This window comes from Halictus rubicundus, chromosome 8 (assembly GCF_050948215.1).
Source record: "Halictus rubicundus isolate RS-2024b chromosome 8, iyHalRubi1_principal, whole genome shotgun sequence".
Classification (NCBI taxonomy): Eukaryota; Metazoa; Arthropoda; class Insecta; order Hymenoptera; family Halictidae; genus Halictus; species Halictus rubicundus.
This window is the reverse complement of record NC_135156.1, coordinates 352,928-379,885: the sequence shown is the minus strand read 5'-3', so window position 1 is coordinate 379,885 and position 26,958 is coordinate 352,928. Positions and strand designations below refer to the sequence as shown.

Genomic DNA, 26,958 nt, shown 5'->3' with positions numbered 1-26,958 from the left:
TATTTATTCATGAAAGAAAATTTTTTTAATTAATAATAACAGTAGCTAAATATGTGAACAAATTTAAGATAGTATTGATGACAATAGCTCATTATTAGATTAATATTCAGGTTGGTCGCTTTCAAACTTCGATATGAGATCTGTATTTGTTCGAATTTTTCCGGGTTTTCCATTTTTTACAACTAGAGTTTGCAACTACAAAATTGGAAAAAAATAAAATACGTATCATTACAATTAATATTATTCTTAATTTATATTAATTAGAGATTTTGTACACAAGATTTACATGTTAGTTAGATATTTCATATAAAACAATTAAGCTATACGTTCTAATCCTGGTTAAAAAAATAATGTGAGTTCGGTTTTATGCTAAAAGACGACACGATTCTCTTCCAGGAAAGACGACACGGTTCTGTGTCATGCTAAAAGACGACACGGTTCTGTTCTAGGAAAGACGACACGGTTCTGTGCCATGCTAAGGCTGAGCAGATGTCAGCACTATATCGGGAATGTGGGGCGGCGGCACGGTGGCGCGTAGGGCGCGTGTTGTGCGCCTGCGCCAAGCGCATGGAACGAGGAGCCGCGTTTGCCGTGCGACTCTTCCTTCTTCTTCGTGAGAACCTGGCTGCAGACAGACGTATTTCGCTCCGTTACGATTTCTATATAGAACGTTTCAACCGTGCCGGCTCCGTATACCGTTATTCCGGTCTATATATTATCATCGCGACTCGCTTTGAAGTGTCGCGAACTCTCGCTGTGAGCTTGTTAATAAACCTCGTTATTTCGGTCGTTATCCGACGTGTGTATTACTCGTGAGGAGTGGGCCTCACGTGCTTAACCTATATCCTCCTTGCCGCGAACACGTGGCGCGTCCATATTGAACACAGTCCGTCTGGACATATATTTCGTGCGTTCTCGCCAGAGAACGCGTGGCCTCCGGCCACTGGTGACCCCAATCTCTCGTGTGTTGCGAGATCTATGTTCCTAGTCCCCACGTGCGTGGAGGACCGTCGGAACTTGGCAGTGCGTACACCTGTACGCCTCCACCATCCTAAAATCCCCACAGGAACGCCGAAAATCCGGGCGTGAGCACTCTCCTATCCTCTCTGCTAGGACTACACTCTGCACCACGAGAGAACCGTACCGTTTCGCGCAGCTTGACTGGCCGCGGAAGGTGCTGTGAACCTCACAACTCCCACTCCACTTCATATACGCGGTGTACCGTAATTAAACGGATTAGCATGGAAATATAGGGTATAGGAAATCGTGACCATACTGTGTAAACACCCGGTATGGCGTGGCGTCACTGCGCGCATGTGCTGTGCATTGGGAAGGGAGCGTACGGAGTGGGAATACCACCAATCAGGGCGAAGATGCGCAGCGACGAACGAAAATCGGTTTTCACGCGGTACGGTTCTCTCGTGGTGCAGAGTGTATATGATGAATGAAACAAAAGAATGTTTTTTCCTTTTAATTCCATTACGCCTATTACGCGAGTGCATCGAAGGAGACGTAATGTAATAATAATAATAACGTAACGTCTCCAGCTGAGAATATTTTGGTCCCAGATCGAATTCTTTCTACTACATCAGTCTTCTTCCCTATGCAATTACAATTACAACAGTGTAATAACATAATAATAAGAAATTAAATTAGTTGAATATTAGCCAAAAGTAAGAACGTAGTTTAAATTTAATTAAAAAAAATACGACATTGATATCACTAATTTCATTTGACAATTTAATTGCTACATATTTAATCTACTTCTGATATTGCTTTTCATTTGCAGCATATATATTCTATATATATGCTAATTTAATTATTTGGGATTGATAAAAGATTGAACAACAATATTTATAATAACTAGTTTTGAACATTTTTTAAGGGTAATTAAATTTAAAAAACAAAAAGAATTAATTAAAAATACAAAATATATTTCAGTACATACCATTAAACCCGATTCTTTTTAATTTTTTCAGTTTAAATTTCACTTTGATATCTTTTTTAGTTCAAAAGTTATAGTAAAATGTGCGCCTCGCTGAACCGGGAATCGAATGCGCTACTTCCAGACATAGTTGGGTACTATTTAGATAACAAATTATTTAAATAACGATTCCAATAAAAGATACTTTAACTTTATTCGTTATTCGAAGGTTCGAATAAAAAAAGTATCTTTGTCGAATAAATAATTTTATTCGACGAGAATTTATCCGACGAATAAAGATAATTTTTTTTATTCGAAACGGATTTATTCGAACTTCGAATAATTTTTTCATCTTTTATCTGTATCTTTTATTCGAAGGCTTCGAAAGTTTAAACTTTTAGATTTTTCAATATATCTCCATAAAATTGTGACGAGCGAATGGAGGGGATTTTGCTGATGAAAATGAGGTCAAATTCGAGTGTAATCGAACAAGTTTCACTGATACGTAATGTTACGATCAAAATTACAATCTCATTAAAGACAGTCCAAATGATGTCATGTTTGGACTCATTTTGATCGGAATAAGCTCTACGACTCATTCGCCTTAACAATATCGTTCTGATAAAAAACATAAATTGCCAATAATGTTCGATTCTCCATCTGCTTACATTGTAGGCTATTGGTCGGACGCTGGTCTTTGAAGTTCAGAGCTCGTAGAGTCGCGAGCTATCGGTGTGAAACAACTACCAATGCAATTGCAAAACTTCTTTATTTCTCATTATTTTTTTATGGGACTTGCGCCAACTAATTCGTGGGATTCTTCTGATTAAAATGACAGTAAACACGGTACAAATTGGACTGTATTTAGCATTTTTATCCGTAGATTTATTCGAAGGTTTCGAATAAATCTTCGGATAACTTTTGCCAGCTCGACGAATAAACGGCGACGACACCCGACGACACCCGATAAGCGCCGAACGTCGAAGACCCAGCGACTGGCAAACGGCATACAATGTAAGCGGATGGAGAATCCAGCATTATTGGCAATTTATGCTTTTATGTTTTTAATCAGGACAATATTGTTAATACGAATGAGTTGTAGAGCTTATCCCGATCAAAATGAGTCCAAACACGACATCATTTGGACTGTCTTTAATGAGATTATAATTTTTATCCCAAAGTGGGTTTAAAGACAAACGAAAACTATAGAATAGACCTATAAAGGAAGAAACGAAAGTTACAGATCTTATCCCCAATGAAAAAAGAGAAAATAATACTTCTAACAAAACCCTAAACAGCCAGAACCCAAAGGATAATATGCAATACCACACAAACCTAGTCAAAACACAAGGCAATAATAGATATAATAAGGGAGATAAAAACCTAGCTAGTAACATACACAACAGCAATACCAAAGATAAGTTAGACATATACGAAGCTGATACGATCAGTGGAAACTACATAGTTTCTATCGCATTTAAAAATCACGCCGTAACTAAATAAAAAAATTTTAACCTGATCAAAATATATAGATTTATCACGAGCGAAGGAGTAAACCCGGAGTCAATTAAGATGGTCGGGTTCTCCAGAGCGGAAATGTCAACGAGAAATAAGACTGAGCAAAATAAAATACTGAAGAAAGGAACCCCTGAAGAAAGTACCATATACACTTCAATTCCATTCACACGTGTGGGTCAAAGTGGAGCCCTTTGTGGACTCAGTCAAACAGTGCTTTAAATGTTTGAGATTTGGACACACACAGACTAAGTGTAGAAGCTTCAAAAGAAGGTGCTTCATATGCACGGATGATTTCCATGATACCTGCAACAAAGAACCCAGTTGTTACAATTGTGGTGAAAAACATATCACTACCTCTAGGAAGTGTAGTATTTATCAAAAGGAAAGACTGATTAAAAAGTAATGGTATACAAGAATGTACCCTACAAGGTGGCTAGAGAAAGAGCTACAAACAATCTTTCATATATATCACATGATACAGGAAATAATAACAAATACCAACAACGTGAATTTAATTATGAAGATAAGGACAACAATGGAAACAGATATGCTCATTCAAAGTATCCATCTCTTAAGAAACAAAATAGAGTGAAATTCTGGGAGTCAATTACTGGCCCAATAGAAGCAGAGACTGGCAACTCTGGAAGAACTAGAATAACAAACCCGGATAACAGAACAGACAAAGTAAATAATTCGAAATACAACAAACAAATATCAAAACAAAATAATGACACCTGGGCGGATATAGTTTCGAAGCGAACTTTAGAAAATCAACCTCAAGCTGTCCATAACAAAAATAACAGTAACGATAACTTTAAAAAACCTAACAACAGAGGAAGAACCGACAGACACCAACGTTTGGATATTTATAGTACTGGGAGGATTAACTGAAGAAACAAATTGCCACCAAAGTATGGACACAGATATAAACTTCCGAATAGAACCCTTCCACGAAAGTTCATCAAACCACAATGAGGAAATACAGAAACAGAGGCAATGAAAACAAAGACGTACTTATAGACCAATTAATTCGGCTAATCCAAGAACGAAAACTGGAAGACAGAGTGGAGGAGAAGATCAGGCAAAATAGACGTCTCTCTCTCTCTCTCTCTCTCTCTCTCTCTCTCTCTAAGAAATATGAAACCTATGAAGAAGAAAGAATCAGAGAGCTCAACGAAGCCCCCGGGACAGCAACCCCAGAAAAAACAAAGAGAAAAATAGACAGGGATAAAGACATTGAAAAGAATAGGAAAAAGGAAACAAGAAATAACTTCCACAAGGAAAACAATGGAGTAAAGCAACATGATGAAGGAAGATGGGAACACCCCGCTACGACAATACAAAGCTTTTAAAGCAATTTCAAGGTAGAAGAGGAAAGTGATCAAATACAAAATCACAACTTCCAACCAAATACTACCTATAACGATAAAAAAGAAATTTCACAAAACAAGCTACTTGTAAGAGAGAACGAACAGGAGACCACTATCGAGGACACGATATACAACCATTAGAATAAATAAAAAAAGGACTACCCTCGCAGTTATTCTGCATTTGACTTACCAACACAGAGACCCCACATAAACTACACTCATAACAAATATGCCAGACAACTTTATCAGAATAGGACTACGGAACGTAAGAAGTATAAAAAATAAGATCAACGAAGTAAGAATCTTAACAGAGGAATTCGATATCTTATGCATCACCGAAACCTGGTTATCAAACAAACACAATGGACTCAATATCAAAGGTTATAATTTGTACAGGAATGATAGACAGGAAAGCCTTCAAGGCGTGGGCGTTTGTTTATTAATAAAAAATAACATCAAGCACAGAGTAAATACCATAAGGGGGCAGGAAATGAAGGAAACAAATACCATCTCCATCACAATATATAACTCTGAGAAAGAAATTGACATAGCTGCATCATACAAGAAACCTGGACTAAAATGGAACAAACAAAACTGGATAAACCTCTTCAATAGTAAGAGAAAGAACGTTGACACCATATTCATGGGTGACTGTAATGCGAAAAGTCCCTTATGGAACTGTGCTAGCTCAAACAGGGATGGTCGCATTCTGGGGGATGTCATAATGAAATCTGACCTGTTTATAGGAAACTTTGACACAATCTCACGGATAGTAGATGAAAGAACAAATCCATCGAACATCGACATCGAAAAGCCAATATAGAAGTACTTGCGAACAATGGGGATCTGATCATTTTATCCCCGAGATGAAACTCTTTAACAATATTATACAGGGTGTCCCGTAACTGGTGGTACAACCGAGCAGGGGGTGATTATATGCTGTTCTGACTCCATGCTGTTCTGACTCCATCCTGTTGAAAAATTTCCGAGTGCACGCACACTAGACAAATTTTCAAACTCATTTTTCTCGAAAACAAAGCCTTGTATCAAAAAATTTTATTCTATATTTTCGACTCAGTTTTTCATGTAGAATCATCCCCTGCTCGGTTGTAACACTAGTTACGGGACACCCTGTATATTGCAATAAGAGGAAAGGGAATAAGAAGATATATGATAATGTTACAATGACCTGGGACAAATTCAGAGAAATAATTGAGTCAAAACTAAGTTATTTAATAGATGAAACAAGGAACAAAGAAGAAATACCCTCCAGGAAAATGAAGTATGGAATAAAGATATCACCAAGTTGAACTGCAACACACCATCCTAAAAGCCAATTTAAAATCAGCCCCGGGTCTAGACAATCTAGACAATATGATAATAAAGAATCTATCCAACTCCGCCAAATATGAAATACTGGATATCTTCCAAAACATATGGTTCGGTGAGGAAGATCTACCCAAACAATGGAAAGAAGCAAAGATCGTATTCATAGACAAAAGAGGAAAAAACGCTGTCAGACCAATATCAATGACCAGCTGTCTGGGTAAAAGGGCCTAGCCGATTAAGATGGTCAAAACTGCCCTTAGAGGTTTTTCAATGATTAATGTGTGGCGGCCCGCGCAAAGAGCACGCCGACCACCGACAACATACATTGTATACGCGGCGGCGACCGTCCTCGGAAAGCCGAAGCGAAACACGTGAAGATCGGCTTCGGGGACGGTCGCCATCTGTTAAACAATCGACTGACGCGAGGGAGAATTGGTCGGTCGAAGGCATGCGATCGAGACTCGCTCGCGAACGTCGGTACAGGACGGTCGACGGTCCACCGACGAATAAAGAAGTACGCCAACGTAACACCAGTCTCCGTCATTACACCCGACACTCACATAATTGGTGACCCCGACGTGATCTGTCGCGCAAAGGCAGAGCGAACCGCGGTAGTGTGCAGTTCGGGTGCATAAAAAAAAAAAATTAATTACGGAACGCAGCGATGACTGACCCGCTAGCGCCCGGTAACGCCAACGTCGTACCCTTGGCGGGCGTAGCACGAGTGGCCATAAAAATCCCACCGTTCTGGGAAAAGAACCCACGAATATGGTTCCAGCAATTGGAATCCCAGTTTGTCCTGTCTGGGATCACGCAGACGTCACAAAGTACCACTACGGCACAGCGAACTTGGAGAACAAGTACGCTGACGTAGTGGTCGACATTATCGGCAGCCCGCCGGAGAGCAATATGTACGAAACGCTCAAGACGGAGCTCATACGGCGAATCGCGGATTCCAAGGAACAGGACATCCGAAACCTGCTGGAACACGAGGAGATCGGGGACCGGAAGCCTTCCGTCTTCCTGCGACGCCTGCAGGGCCTCGCCGCCGGTGCCGTGACAGACGAGTTCCTGAAGACGCTGTGGATGGCGCGGCTGCCAACGAACGTACAAACTGTGCTGGTGACGAGACGGACTGACCCGCTGTCCGACCTCGCGGCCCTCGCCGATGCCGTCATCGAGGTGTCGTCTCGTCCGCAGGTCAACGCCGCATCGACGAGTCGAATGGACGAGACCCAGGCGTTGATAGCGGAACTCCGCCGCGAAATCGCGGCCCTTCGCGTCGGTATGGACACTCGCCGCGCGCGGTCCAAGTCGCGCGGTCCTCGCGAAAGAAGGGCGTCGAAGTCGCGAAGCCGAAGCGACGAGGTACCACCTGGTGACGGCAGATGCTGGTACCACTGGAAACACGGTCCCGCCGCGAGGAAGTGCCGCGACCCGTGTTCCCAGGCGACGGAAAACCGGCGGGACGGTCGTTGATGGCGGCGAACGACTCTGCGCCGGCTACAAGCCGCCTGTTCGTGACGGATCGGACAACAAAAATCACCTTCATGGTGGACACAGGATCCGACCTGTGCGTTTTCCCGCGTTCGCGCGTGAGTGGTGCACGCGAAAGGACAGCATATGAACTTTACGCCGCGAACGGTTCAACGATCACGACGTACGGCTCCGTGAGGTTCGCGTTGAACTTCGGCCTGCGTCGGGACTTTTCGTGGCGGTTTCGCGGACGTTACAACCTCGATAATCGGCGCCGATTTTTTGAGCCACTACGGACTCCTAGTCGATATGCGCGCGAAAAAACTAATAGACGGTGTCACGACGCTGTCGGCGGCTGGTCGTATAGTGACGTGTTGTGCCGATAGCGTGAAGGCGATTTCCGGTGAGTCCACCTACCACAGGATCCTCGCGAGATTCCCGGACCTCACGCGGCCGTCGGGAGGACACCGCACGGCCAAACACGCGACAAAGCACCACATCCGGACGACGCCAGGCCCACCGGTATCGTGCAAGCCCCGTCGGCTGGCCCCGGATAAACTCCGCATCGCTAAGGCGGAATTCGAGGCGATGGTGAGGGACGGAACAGCGCGCCGATCCGAAAGCTGTTGGTCATCGGCCCTACACCTGACACCGAAGAAAAGCGGCGAGTAGCGACCGTGCGGGGATTACCGCGCATTAAACGCGAGAACAATCGCGGACAAATATCCGGTGCCGCACATCGAAGATTTCGCGCAGCGCTTGGGGGGAAAAAGCGTGTTTTCTACGATAGACTTGGTGCGCGCATACAATCAGATACCGGTGAACCCGCAGGACATCGCGAAAACCGCGATCACGACCCCGTTTGGTCTGTTTGAATTCCCCTGGATGTCTTTCGGACTTCGAAACGCAGCGCAGACATTCCAGCGGTTCATGGACGAAGTGTTACGCGGCCTCGACTGGTGCTACGTTTACATAGACGATATTCTGGTCGCATCGAGCTCAGTCGAGGAACACGAAGAGCACCTACGCGAACTTTTTTACCGCCTAAACGAGTACGGGGTGCTCGTCAATTGTGCGAAGTGTGTGTTCGGTGCACCGGAGGTGACGTTTCTCGGCTACGCAGTGTCCGCGCACGGTACCCGACCGCTTCCAGAGAAAGTCGAAGCGATTCGAACTTTCCCGCGCCCGGAAACGGTGAAAGAGCTGCGACAGTTTCTGGGCGTAATAAACTTTTATCGACGATTCGTGCGAACGGCCGCCGAGATGCAGGCGCCACTCAACGCGGCCCTCCAGGGTAACGTGAAGGGACGAGCACCGGTGACATGGACTCCGGAGCGAATCGAGGCCTTCGAGAGGTGCAAGGAAAGACTGGCGCACGCAGCTCTTCTGGCCCATCCCGACACCACGCTGCCCCTTGCGATCTTCAGCGACGCATCGGATTTCACGGTAGGCGCTGCGTTGCAGCAGCGGTCACGCGACGGATGGCAGCCGTTGGCTTTCTTTACAAAGAAGTTAACGGCGGCCGAGCGCAAATACAGTCCGTATGATCGGGAACTGCTCGCGATATACAAGGCTGTACGGTATTTTCGGCATATGGCCGAGGGTCGCGAATTCACGGTTTTTACCGACCATAAGCCCATAACTTTCGCGTTCGCGCAGCGCCCCGAAAAACATACGCCGCGACAGTTCCGCTATCTGGACCTCATAGGCCAATTCACAACCGACATTCGGCATGTGGCCGGTCGAGACAACGTGGTCGCCGATGCTCTGTCCCGGATAGCGGAGATCTCTACCGCGATAGATTACGCGAAACTCGCGAAATCGCAGCGAGAGGACGAGGAGCTCCGAACGCTCCTGCGATCACCCGACTCCGCTCTTAATATCAAGAAAATAGATTTACCGAGCGACAATTCGTAACGAGGGAGTTCCGAGAACACGTGTTCACGTCGCTACACAATCTTGCGCACCCCGGTGCCAAGGCGACCGCGAAATTGGTCGCACAAAGATTCGTTTGGCCAGGTATGCAAAAAGATTGCAAAGCCTGGGCACGAGCGTGCGTACCATGCCAACGGGCGAAAACCGGTAGACACGTGTCTGCTCCGGTCAGTACTTTTCGAATTCCTTCGGCGCGTTTCGAACACGTCCACGTGGACATAGTAGGCCCGTTGCCGATGTCGAGGGGATATCGATACTGCGTGACGTGCATTGATCGTTACACGCGCTGGCCGGAGGCGTTCCCCGTCGAAAACATCACCGCCGAGACGGTGGCGTACGCGTTATTTTCGGGGTGGATCGCCCGATACGGTACACCCCACCCAATCACTACCGATCAAGGGCGACAATTTGAATCTGCGTTGTTCAAGCAGTTGTCGCACCTTATCGGTACGAAACACCTCCGTACGACCGCGTACCACCCGGCGGCAAACGGCATGGTGGAGCGATTCCACCGCCAGCTGAAAGCGGCAATCGTTTGCCACGCGGACAGCTGGGCCGACGCGTTGCCGATCGTCCTTCTGGGCATTCGAGCCGCCTGGAAGGAGGACATTCAAGCGACCTCCGCCGAAATGGTTTACGGCGAACCGATTCGCCTACCGGGCGAGCTTCTTTTAGACCGGCGAGACGCGAACGTTAACGACGAGGCGTTCATCGCGAGATTACGCGAACATTTCCGTGGGTTGCGTCCGACGCCGGTAACGCGCCACGGAAAAAAGAAAACATTTGTATTCAAGGACCTCAATACGACGACGCAGGTGTTCGTGAGGCACGGCGCACAGTGGGCAATTTGGACGAAATCGGATTCAAAATCAAGGAACTTTCGATAGGAATGAGGTAGAGCGATGAAATTTTTTTTAAATGAAAGCTGAAACTTAGTAGAATATGGGAAAAATAGAGAAATTGTGGTCCGAACGTTTTTTAACCTCGAGAAAATTCGTTAAACGCGCACAAATTCAAGAAAATGTTAGTTTTTTCAATACCACGCCCGGAAAAAAATTTTTTCTAACATGCTATACATCATTTCCCATAGATTTTTTCACGCTGATTTCAAATCTGGTCTCAAAATTTGTCTACGACCTCAGGATTTTAATAAATAAAAATAGAATTTTGTGACGAAAAACTAATGGTCATTTTTTCGTGAAAATGATTTTATACCACTCTAGTTTGAAGGTATATTGTATTTTCATATATAAAATTCAATAAAAGTAATAATAATGACGTATTCGCTAGAAGGTGTTTCGAAAATCCGACAATATTTGCAGAAGCTTTGGAGATCGACGTGCAATTTATAAAAAATATTGCTACAATATTATCAGTCTTCAAATGCAAGCAACCCTTAAAAATAAAATATAATATTTTATGAATCATATAAGAAATTGCAAAAATAAAGATGACGTATGGAAAAAAAACTTTCCCACCGACGGGATTCGAACACCAGCATATCCGCTCCGTAGTCCGACGCCCTAACCGCTGTGCCAACCGGCGATGTTGTAAACGTTACGAACATTCTGGTGTATATCGCACAAAATACAATCCATTTTTTCTCTTAAAACATTTTTTAGGTCAAACACTTACTTGTTTCAATGTAATAATGTTTAAAATGACTTAATATATACCTGCGATAAAACCAACAAGTGTAACTTTCCTTCTAATAGCAGAAACGGCGAAAAAATTCGGTTTTTCTTGTCTGGACAAAAAGTGCCCACAAGAAAAAATCTAAAAAAATTGAGGACACTGCCTGTTATGGTACTTTATCGGGGCACTAAACAGCAAAATAGCATGTTTTCATATTTTTTAGAAATGTTCATTTTTCCGATTTTTTTTTGAGGTTTTTCATTTTTTGCGACCACAGTTTGCAAGAAAAAAATCTGAAAAAATTCTCAAAAATCTATCTTAGGACCCAAAATATGCCACATTTTTTCAGAATTTTAGGAAGCATCAGAGTGTGGAAAATGCGTGGAAAAGCGCGAAATCTAATTTACCCTGTAACTACCCTCACGGGCAAGATAGAGGGTTGAAATTTTGCTCGGAGGGGTTTTTCTGGGTCAGCTTTCGAATGGTTCATTAATCATTGAAAAACCTCTAAGGGCAGTTTTGACCATCTTAATCGGCTAGGCCCTTTGCGAGAGAGTTGTCGTAAACAGATTCACCAACTGGATTGAAAGAAAGTCATTAATACACAGGTCACAAAATGGTTTTAGGAAAGGCAGAGGTACCATGGACAACCTAGTATCGATGAACTCGATAATAAGGCGTAACAGTAGAGCAAATAAGGAAACGGTGATAATGCTGGTAGATGTTAAATCTGCATACGATAATGTAGACCACAATATCCTACTAAACATCTTAAAGTTAAACAACTTAAAAAAGATGAAATGCCCAAAACGAATCTATAATTACATCAAGACATGACTAAAGCAGATAAAAAACACCTTCATTAGAGTGTTTGAACCAGACAGAGTGGAGGACTGTTTTATTGGACTACCACAGAGGTCTATACTTACAAGGAGAGGCCATGACCTTCGGGTCACCGATTCGGTTGAAACTTTGCACACTTATAGATCCCGTTCTCCTGGTCACGAATATATACCATTATAGGGGCAGATACCCAATAGTTTTCGAGATATTGACGATTAAAGTTTCATTATTTCCTATGTAATATCGTATTTTTTCTATTCCATAACAAGAGTCGGTGTGGCGCGACGGTAGCGTGCCAAGTTTTCAGCCGGACGACCAGGGTTCAAATCCTGTCGACTATAACGCGTTTTTTTTAACTTCATTATGTTTTATCATTGCATATTTATATTATTAATTTCAATCGAAAATGCAGTTCGGAACTTCGTTGGTTGCATTATCATCCCCAATATAAACAGTCAATAAACAGTGACATTGGAGACGCTCTTGAGAACGCGACACAGTTTGAAAACGGCGGGTCACATTACTTACCATTCGTACTCGCAGTGATAAAGTTTGAATTTTCCTCTAATGATTAGTTTTAAATTCTTTTTCTTCAATGCATATAATGATAAGTACCGGTTTCATTTTGATAAAATATAGCAGGCCGCCGAAAATTATCGGAAAGCAGTAAAATATATCACCTCGCAATTTCATTTAAAATATATAATCAACACGGATCAGACAGGATGTCAGTATCAATCAACGTTCGAAAGGACAATAACATATAAGGGAGAAAAAACCGCACTTGTTCAAGAAAAGGTAGATGACCTTATGTCACATCACACAAACGTAATAGTAACTTGTTCGAAATCTGGAAAGTTAACACAAGATATTTATAAAGACTTCTTAAAATTTAATATATATATATTTAATATATAAATTACTATTACTATTTAATTACTATTAATTATCATTTAATATATAATAATAGTAAATAATCCTGTTGTTAGTAAAGAAATACATGTACTTGTAATTCAAAATGCAATTGTATGCGTGAAATTAATATAAAACATAATGAAATTTAAAAAAACGCGTTAGTTGGTAGGATTTGAACCCTGGTCGTCCGGTTGAAAACTTGGCACGCGACCGTCGCGCCACACCGACTCTTGTAGCCTAGATAAAATACAGCATTACATAGGCAATAATGAAACTTTAATCGTCAATATCTCGAAAACTATTGGGTATCTGCCCCTATAATGGTATATATTCATGAACAGGAAAACGAGATCTACAAGTGTGCAAAGTTTCAACCGAATCCGTGACCCGAAGGTCGTGGCCTCTCCTTGTCAGAATGAAGAGAATACTATATTAAACAAGGCCTGGTTAGAAACAAAGACGATGGAAGATATAATAAACAAAACTGATATCTGGGAAGAAGAAAACGACCTACAGGACCTGAAGAAAATAAAGTGGGAAGATTTAATAGACTTTGAATCAGATGCTATAAGAAAATTCTATGACTTTAACAATGTTACCTTTGTAGGCATGATTAAGGAAAAACTCAGGATCACAGACTCCAACCCAATACAAATATACACGGATGGATCCAAAATGAAAGATAGTATTTCAAACGGAGCTGGTATCGCATTCAAAAAAGATAAGGACTGGGAAGAGGATGGTTTCAGTATAAATAAAATAGCAACCATTTACACAACAGAGTGCATCGCCATAAGCAAAGCAATAAGTATGGCAGAAGAAAGATATACAGATACAATGGACAAGATAATCATCTTAACCGACTCTGAAAGCGTTCTCAGAAGTCTACACGGCATTTTGTCGGACAAGTCAATCAATTCGTGGATCATAAGGATCGCTAAGCAAGTCTTAAACATTAACGCAAAGGGAGATAAAAGAATCTCTTTTGCATGGATTTTAGCACACGTTGGAATTAAGGGGAATGAAAGAGCTGATACTATAGCAAAAGAAAGAACAGGATATGATCCAGATGATAATATCAAAATTCCTACAGAAGATATATATAACCATATTAAAGACAACAGGTGACAAAAGTCAGATTGGAGACATATAAGAGAAGGTACATATAAAAGAAAGAAATATTTTGAAACAACGGATATCAACATAAGAAAAAGAAATCCATGGTTCGATTCCATAAAGAATATAGGAAGACAATCCATAAACACGCTGAGCAGGATCAGAGCCAATCACTACAACTTAGCAAGTTCCCTAGCTAGGAAAAATTATATAAACTATACAATATGTGAATGTGAACACGATAGTGAGGATATAGATCATATCATATGGAGTTGTCCTATATACGCAGGGAAAAGAGGAAAATTAATGAGAACCTTCGCTAAAGAGGATATAGAGCTAAGAAGAGGAAGTTTTCAGCATATTAAAAAAGAAAGACGATTCTATCCTAAGGGCAATAGCAGTATTTTCAATACAAATAGATAGATCAATTTAAACATACCTCTAGAGGAAGGAGATGAAAAATAGAGTACAAATATTGAATCTTAGCTCAGAACATTAGTCATATCACTATATATTTTGTATGTGTTTATGTAATTATGCAGTTTATTAGTGTTGAATATTGAATATATACAATAGGAAAAATAAGGCGAAATGAATATAGTACACATATATTAACATCTATAATATGTAAGAAATTAGGTTAACACTAGTATATAAGAGGACCGGTATAAGGACCGGTTTGTATTGGGTAAATAGAGCTCAGGCTCTTCAACGCCATCTTTATGTGAAATCATAAAGAGAAGAATAAACCTGTAACCACCGGTACAACTGACAATAAGACCTTCCTCTATATATGTACTTATAAGTACATATCAGGAAAAATCGGAGTAAACCTTGCTGTAGTAGGAAAAATAGAATATTTTATTTAAACTTCTAAATTATACATTTTGAAGTTTCATGATTTTCAATCATTTAATACCGTTATCCCTCCAAAAAAGTTCTACAAAAAGGAAGCCAAGGTTTGGCTTCGTTATAAAGGGCAGGTCGGTCACACTAAGAGCGTACCTAACTTTATTCTAAAAGTAAATATCGGAGTAAACGACGGGACGGAAATTTGAATTCAATTTAGAATTATATTTATTTTAATTTTATAGATATTTTATTTTATATTATATTTATAATCTCAACCATAATGACATAAAATAGAAGTAATAGTAAAGAAGTACAATCAAGAATACGACTAGAGAATAAAATTAAAAAAATGAACTATAGAAGTTACATGTAGGAAAAAAATAATATAAAATAGCAATTAACATAATAAAGTTGAATTCTACAAGAATTTTAACATATTTAAATCTTAAAATAACGGAAATAAAACCCTCGAATGGAAAATGAGGTGTAGGGATGATTAATAAGAGTTTAAGTAATTTGTAACATATAATATTTTGTATACTATTTTCGCAATGCTTCCTCTTTTCAGCGAACAGCACCACTGTTGAAGTTTTTCCTTCCTACAAACAAAGGGGGTCTTACATTAGAACGTGATATGTGTTCTGTTCTCATTGTATAATCGATATATTTTGAAAAAAAATACAAAAATTCGAAAATAATGTATATCACTTTGCCATTTCAACTTATAAGATGAGCCCCTTTCTTAGAAATATTCTCAATTATGAGTAGACAGCATAGTGGTGACAGGATCTCTTTTTACCATACAGTGTGCCACGAAAGTATTCAAATGCCCTTTAATGCTTCAATGGTGGCTGAAGAATCACCACCTCCCTTATTACTGCCATGATGTTCTATTTCTCATGTTTATTTCTCATCCTATTAGAAAACTGTTAAAGGGATTGTCCTGGCTTTCTACAATATTTTCTAAAAATTGACATGTTGCTTTCATATGGGAAAACAGAAAATGAATCTAATGTACCAAAACGTCTGGTGTCATTCGCCAAGTGGAGAAGACCATTGACATTATAAGAATTGAAAGTTAGGCCATAAAACTTTTCATAACGACGAACAAATTGTTGCAAAGCTCCTTCTACAAACTTGAAATATTTACTTGAAAAAACCTTTGAAACCATTATTCTTATGGCATTGAGCGGAAACAAGAAGTGTCGATATACATTATCCTTCAACACTTCATAGGTGACAACTGGACCAGTATACAAAAGAAATTGCCGAAATTCTGTTGCTTTGAATTTGAAAAATAAATCTATCGATTTAGGACGCCTTGCAAACTCGGATGGACAATATGTATTAATCCTCCTCATTCTCTCTGAAATTATGAAAATTTACTACTACCCGCATAAGCGGGTAGAAGAGAAATCATCAACTTGTAAATTAAAATGATGAGCACTATGTGTGAATGAAGAAGATGTGGTAAAAAAATTAAAAGGACTTTTTGATTGCTCACGTGAAGACTCAACGTCACAATTACTGACAGGCACGAATAAAGAAGATGTGCTGGAAATGTCCAGCAGATTATCAACATTAAGGGGACCTTGTAGCTTGTCATGTGAAAACTTCTTCAAATTTGAGATTATTTCGCGCCCAATATTTCGTTTTTGCCTAGTGCTTAATTTATTGTATGGTTTTCGCGAAACTGACGTCTTTAAAACTATGCGATCCATGGGGATAAAGAAAACTGAATAAAGAATATACAAAATATATAATATTTGTTATGAGTATTGGTAACAATACCACGTAACAATACTTATCCGACGTCTTCTCTGCTTTTATTCTTCCTTTCTTCCAATCTACCTCCTCGCTGCTTCGTAGAGTTAATTCACTAATTTGTAACGCAGACCGTACTGTTTTAAATGCCAGAATAAATAATTAACCAGGCTCAACAAACGAATTTCTAACCACACGCGCAGAATCAGTGATGGGATCAGATATGCATGCGTATCCAGAGACAGTAACAGGTATTTCAAAACACTGACACCTTCATCGTAAGAGCTGTTATTTCCGCTCTGGTGTCGCAAATTGCATTGCGCATGATTGCATAACGCGCAACACCTACATATGCACATCATAAATTAAAAATTATACATATTATAGCTGTAAAAAAAAATAGATATTATATATTTATGTATATGTATATATATGCGCATACTTATATATATATATATAAAATATAATGCGCGTATTATTGTGTTATGCACAGTTGACAGTTGGCGCGGGATATGAATGTTGTTTGTTTATACGACCGCATGCAGAAATGCAGAAAAATGAAAATCGCTATTGCTTGTGCATTCGGAAGAGGTAGACGACCGAAACACAAAAAGTAAATTTTATTTAATGTGTCTTTTTGTGTTCCTTGAATTGATAGTAAGACAACATTTGGACCAATGAACTCGGTAAGTTTCAGTCTTCTCTATTATATAATTAATCTAAAATATTATAAAAAATTGTACACCCTCTAATAAAACTAAAATTTGCCCAACTTTACTGTTCCTTTGCATTTTCTTAATTATAATGGCGAGCCGTTTGCTACAAATTTAGAGTAGTTGTTTTTGTTTTAAAGGGTGTACAATTTCAACTGTGACTCGGTATATCATCATATTATTTTTCATATGCATTTCATATGCAATTTTTTTAAATTGTGCAAATACACATAACATATTTTAAACGCTTTTAACATTGAACACCTAATAAATACAGACTAAGAGAAAAAGATCCATGTTTATTTAAAACTAGTAATGTGATTGGTCGTTGTAATCCATACTACAATATGTGTACAACAGATATAAGTAAATTATAATTCTTATTAATGTACTTCTATATTCTGATTACCTATATTTACTGATTAACAACAATGCATATGATCATTTCACTTGAGAATATGAAAGTCGCCTAGCAAAACCATTTCATTTTCTTAAACGAAAACAAAATCTATTTTATATTTTACTACAACGATTTCCGAATAAACACAGATTGTCGTACTGTGTATTGTATTTGGATTTTGTTTCAAACTTTTAGTTTTTCTAACTTATTATAAAGTAGTGTTCAAAAAATCTATGGGCCAGCACGTATGGTCTGCCAGCTTTAAATTCAAAATTGTTTATACTTGTTTTAATGTTTAAATATTATGAAAGTACGTATCATAATATGTAGAAGAGTCTATAGAATCATTTCTGAGTAAAATATTTTTATATGACTTTTAGATTTACACGTTTGAAGTGGAAACAATTCCTTACATTTGAAAAATTATACTTTTTAAAAATTAAGAGCAATGGGGAAAGCAGTTTTCAAGTTCGTGTTCAGCCCATGATAATCTATCAAATGGTGGAACATATAAAGAAAGTTAAAATTTCTTGGATCTATTGCATCTGTCCCTCCATCTGTAAACTACTTAGATACAAGCAACAAAGTCATTTAAATTTAGGATTATATACATAATTGTAGAAGACATTTTCCACTGATGTACACATGTATAAACGAGAAGTAAACTCAGTGAATATTTTCATAATTCCTATTCTAATTCGCCAATAATACAACCATACAGATTTACGTACCTTCATTGAGCATTAGTGATACATGTGTCTTAATAAAATTAATTTCATGCTTCATTTGTACATTGTATTCTAACGGTAGATGTGAATCAACCAAATCTGTCTACACATCATAAAGCTTCATACATGATAGAACGCTGTAGCATCCAGAAGAATATTCTATTGTACATAACATTGTGTGAGCAGTACACAAAAGGAGACAAACTGAACCTATATTGAGCTCAATCCTTCATGAATTCTATATCTGTAAAGGTGGATTGCTTAAGTACCCAACGTAAACATTATAATTTAGTGCAAACATTACATTCAATCATTATTATATTACTAACAATATTTTTTACTCCATTTACTGTTGTATTAGTAGATACAAATATAAATATTTTTGAAAATGGAATCCAAATATCTCTTTTATTAATAAATCATATGCTACATACTTTTGAAAATTACGTAGAGGGTGTTAAAAAATTACAGTTAAAAATTATTATAATGATAGGTTTCCTAATCAAATTATAATAAACCATAGGATGTTGCAATTCAAACTATATAGTTTATATGAAATTCAAACTATATAGTTTATATGAAATGCAAACTATATAGTTTATATGAAATTGATATGTCAAATTTTGTGACTGTATTTTGAATAGAAAAGTAATTATTTATTTCTCTATATTTAACTTTATTTTAATCTGACATAAAATTAGATATACATATATAGACTATACGAGATATAACAGATCTTTTAGCATGACAAAAATAAATGTAAAATTACATTCTTTAACTAGTCTAAGGCAAATTACATTCTTCAACTAGACTAGGCAAATTAGTATTATTACACTATTATATGTAGATAATGTAGATATCATGATATTAATAAAATCAAATGAAAATGTTGTAAAAATTGTATAAACTATATGAAACATAAATCGCGTATAACGCGTTACTAATGTAGGAAATAAAATCACAAACAATGTTATTCATAACACATTGGTTGCTTTTATTTTTGGCATAATGATACCAACTTTCCAAGTCATAATAGGGAACTGTTACAAAATAAAAAGCACCTTGAAGGGTGCTAAAAATAATAAATAATCTTCATGTTTATCGTATAGAAAAATGACAATGTTATTAAATATTGAAGTGAAGATCGTTGGTTGGTTGGTTTATTCTTTACTGTACAAATACATAGAAATGGTGATGGAGAGCCAGAGCTCTATTTGCCCAAACCAAACTTGTCTTTTTACATTAAATTACACAAGATTTTCCTTACGTGTTAGAGAGCAGATACATACATATAATTTATTCTTGTATGCTAATATGTTAATGTGTTAAAGTTACGTTCCCTTTACAGTTTTTAGTATCTAATTCCTATTTTGTACTTTTTGACGAAATGTCTCTTACTCTACTTCTTTTATGTCAGTTAGTGACTATTTCTACTTTGCACATTGTTATTAAACATGTCAATAAAAGACTGTACAAAATCTAAAATCTAAAATTTTTTAAAAATAGGGAGTCTAAGGTAAAACAATATGTCGTATATAGTATGTAGTGACTTTGGTCTTAGATTTAGTTTGTACTTTATGCTTCGTAGAGCACCTTCTCGGAGCACCCTTGTAACATCTTTTTTACCCAATAAATTGGTGACTTCCTCTTCTAGTCCTATATCTTTCCTAGCGAAAAGTCTTAACAGTTCCTTTCGTAGATTGGATAGTTCCATATGATGTGATCGATATCCTCCATTTCATGACCGCATTCACATTGTGTGTAATTGATATAATTTTTCTTGTAAAGTGAAGCTGCTAAGTTGTAATGATTAGATGTAATTCTACTCAGAGTGTTTATGGAGCTTCTTCCTATGTTTTTTATGGCTTCGAACCATGGCTTTCTTTTGCCAATATTGTTGTCAATGGTTTCAAAGTATTTTGTCCCCTTATATAGGCCTTTACTTTTGTGTTTCTGATCTGATTTTTGCCACTTTCTGTTTTTGATAAAATTAATTATATCATTTGTTGGGATTTTAATGTCCTCATCCTGACCATAATTTGTTCTTTCCTTCACTATTAGATCTGCTCTCTCGTTGGCTTCAATTCAATTTATGTTGATATTGTTAACTTGTTTTGCTGTTTTAATTAAGTCTGTTAGGATAATTGTTTTGTTATTGCCGTTTATATATTTGTCTTTTACTATGCAGATTGCCTTGCTGATAGCTATACCGAAGTGAAGATCGTTATTGTATTTGTACCTATTAAATTGGTAGTTGCCAGTGGCCGAAAAATTCTAGGAATGGATTGTCATAGTTGATATTACGTAAAATAAGTATGTATTCACAATAATTCTTTATCTTACACGAGCGACGGAAACCAGTGAATGATTGCGACAACGGATATGAACTATCAAGTCTCTCCGTTATTTAAGAATATTCGAAGACGTATTCAGAATATTTATTCAACAAGTAGATACTATTCGAAGTTCAAAACCATCATGGAAATGGCTTAAATGACATTCAAACATAAATATGCGTAATTATTAAGTAAACAAAGAAGTAAGTTTAACAGTGTTATTCGACCGAAATGAATTTAGGCGCGCAGAAATAATGTTCGTTCGACTAGCGAAAGATGTCCTGTCGATCGATGCCGCGAGTGGAGGAAAGAACAGGATTGGTCGCTTCGAAAGTAGTTGCAGACATGTGTTTCGTTTCCCGCCTTGTGGGTTGTTGTCGTGTGGGGGCCCCGCCAGTCCGGAGACTCGGTGAGTGGTACTGGTGTAGTGAGTCGAGTCGTTGAGTGTAGAGTAGAGAACGTAGGACAGGACCTAGGCCGGAATCGAACCGCCGCGGCGTTGGGTTGGCTCCTCGGTACGGTGGTGGCTCTATCCGACTGGTGACCGACCGTGGTCCGTCCGTCATATTCCCGGTTTGAAAGCAAGATTGCGACTAGTTGTTACGACGCAGGAAGGTGCAGTGGTCTGTGTACGGAATTATAAACGGATCTGCCGGCCATGGAGAAGCGGATAGAGCTGGAAAAACGGGGTAGAACCCCCGGTGAAGTAAGCCGAATAAGCCCCACTTATTTTACTTGATCGCTTTCCTTCTCGATACGGAAACAGATATCCGCAGGTCGGAGCTGCGTACTTGCTTTTTTATCTTGTGTAGTTCCTAGAGCGGGTACTGAATCGTGTTTCCATTATCAACCTCGCGCGACACCGACACCACGCACTCGCTTCGCAGCACGCCACTGGCTTCTCTAGGACGCATACGAAAACTCAGATTTCTTTCTCCACGGTGACCGCGTGGCTCAGACGATTTATCCGGCAAGACGTGCTCTTGATATCGACACAAAATCTTATAACCGCTACGAAAGTAACAGGCATGGCGTGGTTTCCTTTAGTTTTCACCGCTTCCTACCTTACGCTACTTCTGCTCGCCTTACTTTCCTTTCCCTTAAAATTTCCGTTACCAGTTTTTTTCTTAACATTTTGGCGGAAAATTTGAAGAAAGTGTTGGTTGCAAAATAGGGAGGCAAGCTAGTTGATTGGCTGATCGAATTCAACGAACAATCGTTTAACCAATCGTTTATCAAGTTTCCTAAAGTTTTACAATATGCGAGTTTTCTACTAATTTAACTAGCCTTTCTTATCGTGTTGTGGGATGTGTTGTAGCATTCTTAGAAAGCACTATGATATACACGATTGCCCTAACTACATAGACCTACAGAATTCTTTCATTTTTACATTATGAGACATGTGTATATGATATTACACGGTACAAATTATACTTCTTGCATTTTAATAAAAAAACATAATCAGCATGGTTGTCATAGGCAGTGAAATCAATGTATTTAATCAATGGAGACGTTGCTCTCATGCAATACTCTCATTTTTTACTGGAAACTCGGATGAAATGTTAATACAACCATTGAAATTTTTGAATAGATTTATTTAAACTTTTAGTTACTTGATAGTATGATCGATACATGCAATGTGTTCACAGATGGCTCTTTTATGTACATTTACATATATATTTTTATTAATTTTTTTTTCTTATTTTATTCTTACAATAGTGTTCTATCACGATATTTGTATATAAATTTTCTACGTCAATTATTGCTTATACGTTCGACATACTTGTTATAAAAAGACATAGAAAAACTATAAATACGATTGTTGTTCATATTTTAAATATGTTCTGTTTACTATACAAAAATTGTTATCAATTTATTGCTTAGCCTGGCTGTTTTAATGAATCACTTCTTCTAAATCATTCTGTATCATGTGTAGATCTGTACCGTTAAGAATACTTTTTAATTACTATTCGTTTACAAATGTCTATTGTTTGTACTACATTGAAATGATACTTTTATTGGAACTCTGCAATGCAATGTAAAAAGGTTTTGACAGGATGATGAACGTTTCGAATGAACTTTGAAACATATGCCCCTACTGACAAATCACGATTACTTACATACAAAGTATTATGTCAGAGTTTCAATAGTCCTTCGACCGCGATTTTCGATGCTCTGAGAACCTCCATTCCATGAATGTGAATAATAATATTTCGAAACGAAACATTACTTTTCGTATATTCTGTTTTCTTATTTTATACACACGTCACGCCTTTAATATCTTCTTGTTCTCTTTCCAATGAAAGTTATAATTTTCTAATATATGCTATTGTAGCTACTTGATTAAAAACAATGTTATGTTACAAAAATATTTTATAAAATATACAAAGTGTAACGATTTCTTAATAACTCGAAAGAACGGGAATATATATATTATTTGAAGATAAGAATTTTTACGTCGTTTTTCTTTTGATATACAATACAAATAACTATGTTAAATGACTGTTTATGAGATTATCCCAACAATCAATTTTTGTTTATTAAGAATGTGTAACGTTCCATATATTTCGTATGTTCTATTATGTGAATTATTAATCAGCGAGAATAGTAGAGTGTGATGTGATGCGAGATGCGTGTGCAAGTGGACGTCGCCATTGTTTTCCAGCACGCGCAAGACTATAATTAGATTTCCTGACGATATTTTTTAATGCTGTATATTTGAAAATAGTTTCAATGTTTCCCAAATTTAAAACAACAATATAGAATCATACATAAAGTTCCTCATAAATTTTATCTACGTATAATCACGTTCATGCCGTATTACTGATCACTGCGCAGCCATCTTGGACGAGTCCACTCATTCACCAATTGTCACGCGTATGATTTGGAATAACAGGGAACCTGGAAAACTATTTTCCATGCGTTTGCATCGTGCAGCGAAATTCTTCATGTTAATTGGCCGACACTGAACACCATTATCTTGAATTTTTGTTTGTGAAGATGAAATGTAGCTGCGTGGGCGGTTAGGACGCGTTAACCACCAGCGTTGTGAGTTGCGATGCAGTCTATTCAGCAGTGCTGTAACTACTATATTAAAACCCTGTAGACAAAATACAATAATTTCATTTCTTAACATTTACACAGACATAACATTTGCCTATATGTATATTAGTACATTTATTGTGTTAGATACAAATTTGATTTTATTTGAAAATTTTTACAATATTGTTACGTTAAATTCTGTTAACCTAAGTTTGCTATGATAAAATTACTACCAAATGCCTAAAAAATAATTAAAACATATGGTTTAACGTATTGATTAATAGTTACGCTCGATTCTAGGAATGGAGAAAAATGATTGATAAATCACTAATAAATTATAACTGAATACAACACGCTTTAAAAGCAGAAATTAAAACAAAATGCATCATAGACAATATCTAAAGACATATTTCAATTTTATTGGGCTTAGATGCTATATACCAATTAATATATTTATTTAATAAAATCTCTTACCAAATAATTTTTATTTTCAATTAAAGAACATTAAAAAAATGTAGAATTTCTGAAAATTATTTTAATATAATATTCGCATTTCGTACTTCAGTGACTTTCATTTCATAAATTTATGAAACTTTATTATTTTAATAATTTCTTGTGGAATGGAGATTCGTGTTTTTTAAGTCCCCGTAATATTCGGATTATATCTTTTTATTTATTTATAATAACCTTCATCCGATCCAATAAGTTGCAATACCCTATTACCATTTGTCATACGATCAGTGCACTGCATAATCATTCGGTTTGTTGGAATATTAGGTAGTGAATCTTAGGCCCCATGTTTACGAAAAACGTTACCTCATAGATGCGTATGAACAGTGATACATACATGATTGAACCGCTACGCGTCTATTTCTGTTTATAAATTGTACTCGTTAAAATGCTTCGTCAATTATAAAAATATCAAGCGTGGAGGAGATCGTTAGAATTTTATGTTGTTACGTTTATAGAAATAGGTAGAACCTCTATGATAGAAATAGAGGTTATGATAACATCCGTATATATTGACGGGACTACTGAAAACTGTAGATATAATAAAATTATCCAAAGATGATATCAATTATACGTTTTTAAGCGGTTTGTGATATACGTAAAAATTGAATGTTTGTAAAAATTTATCCAAATTAGTATACAAAGACGCAACTTTAAACGTGTGTGAAGATCTAAATCTTGAAGAATAGATTTCCCAAATTATTTTCTTAGTTTCTAATAAAAAGTTGCTCGATGTTGCTTCAGTGTAAACATAGCTTAATAGTGTCAAACTGGCACGGCGTGGTGTAAATTTTGTGATTAGCAACATTTGTAGGCGTCATGTCGCCATGAAAACATAAATGCTGTCTTCATGAACAGAACACATTAGACATTAGATTGTACTGTCTGCTAAGCATGCAGTAAACTATGTTTCATCGAGTGCGCGTCATTAAATAGGTTCTGTAGCCGTAAGACCTCCGATAAGAAAACGCAAGGTTTGGTGTGACAACAGTTCATCATTATTAAAGTTTGCTTCGCAACAGTGTATTGCATTGTTCTCTCAAAAATTTTTCAAACATATGAAATTTTATATTTTGTAGACAATGTACATGGACAATGTACATGCATATTTTATATATGTAACTAATTACGCAATAATGGTTTAAACATATATGTATGTGGAAATTATATTAACATCGGGAATGGAGACTATTGAATTCGTTTGTGTCACATGTCCCAGTCATCATTTACCTGTTGCTATATAGCTTTGTTAAGGTCACTAAATAAGACGCATGTCGTTTCTCCTTCGTTCCGCTCACACCCACGTGTTTCTTTCACTTGTTCTTCCTGACTTCGATTTTTATTCCTCATTCACCTTTCACTTCAACCATTAAAACAGACAATATCCTTGTAAAGCTTACTGTTTATTCAATGTTGAATGGTTATTGTTAACTTTTTTACTTGATAGTACAAATATTAGTATACTTTAAAATGATCTAAATCTTACTTCTTGACATAATGCTTGATATAGAAAAGATACATAACCTGTACGAGCTGTGATTTTTTGAATAGAATTTTTGTAAGTGACTAAACATGAATCTTAAAAAACTATAAATCTTTATATCTAAACAAACCTTTTTAGTTTATAATTTTGATCAAGTTTGGTAAAATTATTATAAAGAAAAGTCATATAAACGTTATTAAAGTATATTTACATATGGCGTTCAAATAAATATTTAAAAATATATCAATTGCATTCGCGTAATAAATATTAGGGAGCTCTAAAATCTTTGGTTAGTAAAATACTAGAAAACTAATATTTAGTATTGCGTGAATTATTTCAAATTACCACACTCATAGTGATAGATACAACTGTTTTAGCATGAACTTTTATAATTAAATAAAAGATTTCTTTTTTATAAATTCACATTTTCTTTAAAATCTACATAGGTAGATCTAATCATAATATTCTGTTTTGTACCCAATGTTTAGAAATTTAAAATTTTTTCTTGAAATGTTTTTTTATATTTGTTATGATGCCCTAAGGAATACTAATATACGGAAACTAAATTATCTAATGTGGTAATGCATTTCTGCTATATACATAATTATTGTTTCTTTAGTTTGAAATTATACACATAAAAAAAGCTGCTGTATTATGATAGTTAGTTAAAATTGATTGATTAATAAAGCTACAAATATTTTGTATAGTTTTATAACATTATTTTAATTTCTACAAGTAGTTTATATTTCTTTAAAATTTTCAGAGAACAATATCTCTAGGCATTTTTTTCTTAGTTAATTAATGATATTATTTATAAGAATAAATATTTAAATAAAATAAAGAGACAGCAAGATGGTAGAACATTTCCAAATAGAATCGGTAACACTTATATTTTACTAATTTCAATTTAATGACGTAGAACTTACGTGTAAACATTAAAACATATTTGGCTAACCAAATATTATGGTCTCCCTTCAATAATGTGTACAATGCAAGATAATTATAGAGGAAATTGGTTTATTTAAAATTACTCGAGTTTTTTCCATTAAAATATAAGAATTTGTATACA

General features: G+C 37.2%; 1 protein-coding gene and 3 long non-coding RNA genes across 7 annotated transcripts in view; 3 read left to right on the top strand and 1 right to left on the bottom strand.

The window, feature by feature from the left end:
- The window catches only part of LOC143356656 (uncharacterized), a 388,872-nt gene that overhangs the window by 97,074 nt on the left and 264,840 nt on the right, over positions 1 to 26,958 (top strand). The window lies entirely within an intron of this gene.
- Positions 15,121 to 15,847, bottom strand: LOC143356705 (uncharacterized). Its single transcript, XR_013082723.1, has 2 exons — positions 15,627 to 15,847; positions 15,121 to 15,512 (listed from the first exon to the last, which is right to left on the bottom strand). It is a non-coding gene; the product is annotated as an uncharacterized LOC143356705 (long non-coding RNA).
- Positions 17,188 to 18,811, top strand: LOC143356471 (uncharacterized). The gene is made up of 2 exons (XR_013082676.1): positions 17,188 to 17,363; positions 18,235 to 18,811. It is a non-coding gene; the product is annotated as an uncharacterized LOC143356471 (long non-coding RNA).
- The window catches only part of Mapmodulin (acidic leucine-rich nuclear phosphoprotein 32 mapmodulin), a 132,578-nt gene continuing 125,265 nt past the window's right edge, over positions 19,646 to 26,958 (top strand). For 2 of the 4 annotated variants that reach the window (XR_013082705.1, XM_076792529.1), the window contains exon 1: positions 19,661 to 21,560. Coding sequence is in view for 3 of the 4 variants with exons in the window: in XM_076792529.1 (XP_076648644.1) it covers positions 21,513 to 21,560 (48 nt within the window). In the remaining variant the exon portion in view is untranslated. Of the gene's footprint in view, positions 21,561 to 26,958 lie in introns of all 4 variants that reach the window. The other 2 variants (XM_076792531.1, XM_076792530.1) reach the window with 2 other exon arrangements.